This window comes from Homarus americanus, unplaced genomic scaffold (genome assembly GCF_018991925.1).
Source record: "Homarus americanus isolate GMGI-L3 unplaced genomic scaffold, GMGI_Hamer_2.0 scaffold55843, whole genome shotgun sequence".
NCBI lineage: Eukaryota > Metazoa > Arthropoda > Malacostraca > Decapoda > Nephropidae > Homarus > Homarus americanus.
This window is the reverse complement of record NW_024733150.1, coordinates 95,001-97,500: the sequence shown is the minus strand read 5'-3', so window position 1 is coordinate 97,500 and position 2,500 is coordinate 95,001. Positions and strand designations below refer to the sequence as shown.

The 2,500-nt window shown below is 45.1% G+C and overlaps 1 protein-coding gene across 1 annotated transcript in view; it reads right to left on the bottom strand.

Annotated features, from left to right (window-relative positions):
* LOC121869389 (sucrase-isomaltase, intestinal-like) overlaps nt 1-2,500 on the bottom strand; it is a gene marked incomplete at its 3' end in the record, with an annotated part of 10,249 nt that overhangs the window by 1,548 nt on the left and 6,201 nt on the right. The window contains exons 3-5 of the mRNA XM_042370738.1: nt 2,123-2,500; nt 985-1,210; nt 525-723 (exon numbers count right to left, since the gene is read on the bottom strand). The exon at nt 2,123-2,500 is cut by the window's right edge and continues 543 nt beyond it. Of these exons, the coding sequence (XP_042226672.1) occupies nt 525-723; nt 985-1,210; nt 2,123-2,500 (803 nt within the window). The remainder of the gene's footprint in view (nt 1-524; nt 724-984; nt 1,211-2,122) is intronic.

The window sequence follows — 2,500 nt, the reverse complement described above, 5'->3', positions numbered from 1 at the left end:
CTCTCCACCTTCCTGTTGTACCACCTGTCTGCCCACCTGTCTGCCTCTCCACCTTCCTGTTGTACCACCTGTGTTCCTCTCCACCTTCCTGTTGTACCACCTGTCTGCCTCTCCACCTTCCTGTTGTACCACCTGTCTGCCCCTCCACCTTCCTGTTGTACCACCTGTGTTCCTCTCCCTCCTATTGGTCCGTGAAGCCCTCCATGCCCAGCCAATCAGGAGACAATATACCTGCCCGAATTACTCCAGAGTCAGTAGCGAATTAAGAGAGAGAAAACATGAGAATAAAGGAATAAGAGATGAAGAATAAAAGACGAAGAATGAGAGACGAGGAATAAGAGAAACGAGGAATAAAAAAGACGAGGAATAAGAAAATGAGGAAAAATCGATACAGATATTGTGTGTGTGTGTGTGTGTGTGTGTGTGTGTGTGTGTGTATGTGTGTATCATTGTTTATGTATGTGTATAATACAGTATATGTGTACAGTTTATTCACCAACATTAACACACTTCAAGAGACTCACCATCCCAAGCATGGTAGTTCAATTGCACGTCATTCAAGGGCGAGTTTCTCAAGAGTAAAATCCCATCGGTAAGGTTGTAAAGGTTCGTGATATTTAGGTTATTATCCATCCATTTGTGGATGGTGTTGTTATCCACGTAATCTGGGTAAACCATCGTCGTCTTATTCACGGATCCAAAGTAGTCCATGGTGGCGTTTAGCTGTTGGGGGAAAGGGGTGGTGAGGGGGTGTTTGTTTTGTGAGGTAGAGGGTGATTAGGGGAGATGGGGGTTTGGATATCTATCTATCTACCTATCTATCTATCTATCTATCTATCTATCGAAACCTAAACGAAAAAAACAAACATAACTTAATCTAACTTAAAAAAGAAATATTACAAACCTTATCTAATCTAACGTAAACCTAACGTAAACCTGACGTAAACCTAACGTAAACCTGACGTAAACCTAACCAAACCTCACCTTCATAAAGACATGCAGATCTTTTGTCTCGTTATACGTTTGACTCCCCACACGAACGAAGGGATATTGAACCATGAAGAACTTGCGGCCAGAGAGCTTCATTTCGTCAACCTTCTCCTTCTCCTTCGCCGGGAGGGAGGCGAAGGAGTCAGGGTAGCTAAGACGGGCGTCGATGCAGTCACTCTCGTAGGGTATTTTAGCTTCTTTCATCACCTCGACGGTGTTGCTGTTAGAGGAAGGGTATTATGGAGAGATGGTAGAGAGAAGTGTTTGATGGAGAGAGAGAGAGATATAGCGAGATACGGAGAGAGAAAGGAAGATAGTGAGACAGAAAGAGAGAGAGGTAAAAAATTATTAGAGACAGACAGACAGACAGAGAAAGGTAGACAGAGAGGGAGAAGGAGTGAGAGATAGAGACAGAGAGAAAGATCAGGTCAGCTTTCAACGATCACCTGTAATACGAGACATAACGAGACATTAACAATCCCTGTGAGAGATCTCAAGAGACTCCCCCCCCCCCTCCAGCTGCCTCTTGTTCCCTCTTACGGCCACACCTGATGAGAGATAGGTCATAGAATATCTCACCTCGCAACTGAGAGATTAATGAAAAGAGACGAATTACCAAGAGATTTATCTTTTGTAGTTTTCTCACCTGTGGCAAAAGGTTATATATTCTCTCTGTTGTATCCAAACAGGTTGATAGGCCTATGTGAAATACTGATGTGTAGGGTGACCTGTTAGTTATTTATCTAAGACATGTTGTGTGGTTTTCTGAGGAGTTGTTGGGGATAAGGAATAAAGATGTGTTATTTAATGGTTAATAGACCTGTTCTGTGTAGGTGGAAGATGAAGGAAATTCTATCTCTTTCGTAGAGTTTAGTGCAGTGATTCTGTCTAATTGACCTGGAAGATGAAGTGAATCTCATGAAGAACGGATGGTTTTTTACGGGTGTGTCTTGTGTGCTTCAAGGGGTGAGGAAGGGGTGATGGGTGGTGGTGGTTGGGGGAGGGTAGGGTAGGCACTGGTTAGATTCAGAAGGAAATCCTAAGGGAACAGTGCCGATATTTTGGTAATGGCTGAAAATCTACACTAAGTACCCTCACTGAGTGTGGCTTCGTTGGGTGAGATAGTACATACTTGTATTCCGTTTGATTGAGTGTGGTGCGGCAGAGGTGGTAGCCCAGAGACCATCGTGGCGGTAGTGTCGGCCTTCCCACCATTTTCGTGTACTGTTCGGTGACGTCGATGGGTTTAGGTCCTGCCATGATCCTAAAGTCGAGCACACCGCCAACACCCCGGAACACTACCCCAGGGACCGGCACGACCCCTACCTCTACTGGCGCTGAGTTCTTGAGGTACACCCCGAACATGTTACCAGATTTCTCAAAGTTCATGTAGAAGGGATGAGAGCCGTAGGTCGCCCCGCTCTTGATGTCCTCCTCGCGGTTAAAGAGGGCCCAGGACTCACGTTGTTTGAAGTTGGGAATGAGTTCGTAGTTGTATCTCTGGCCAAGA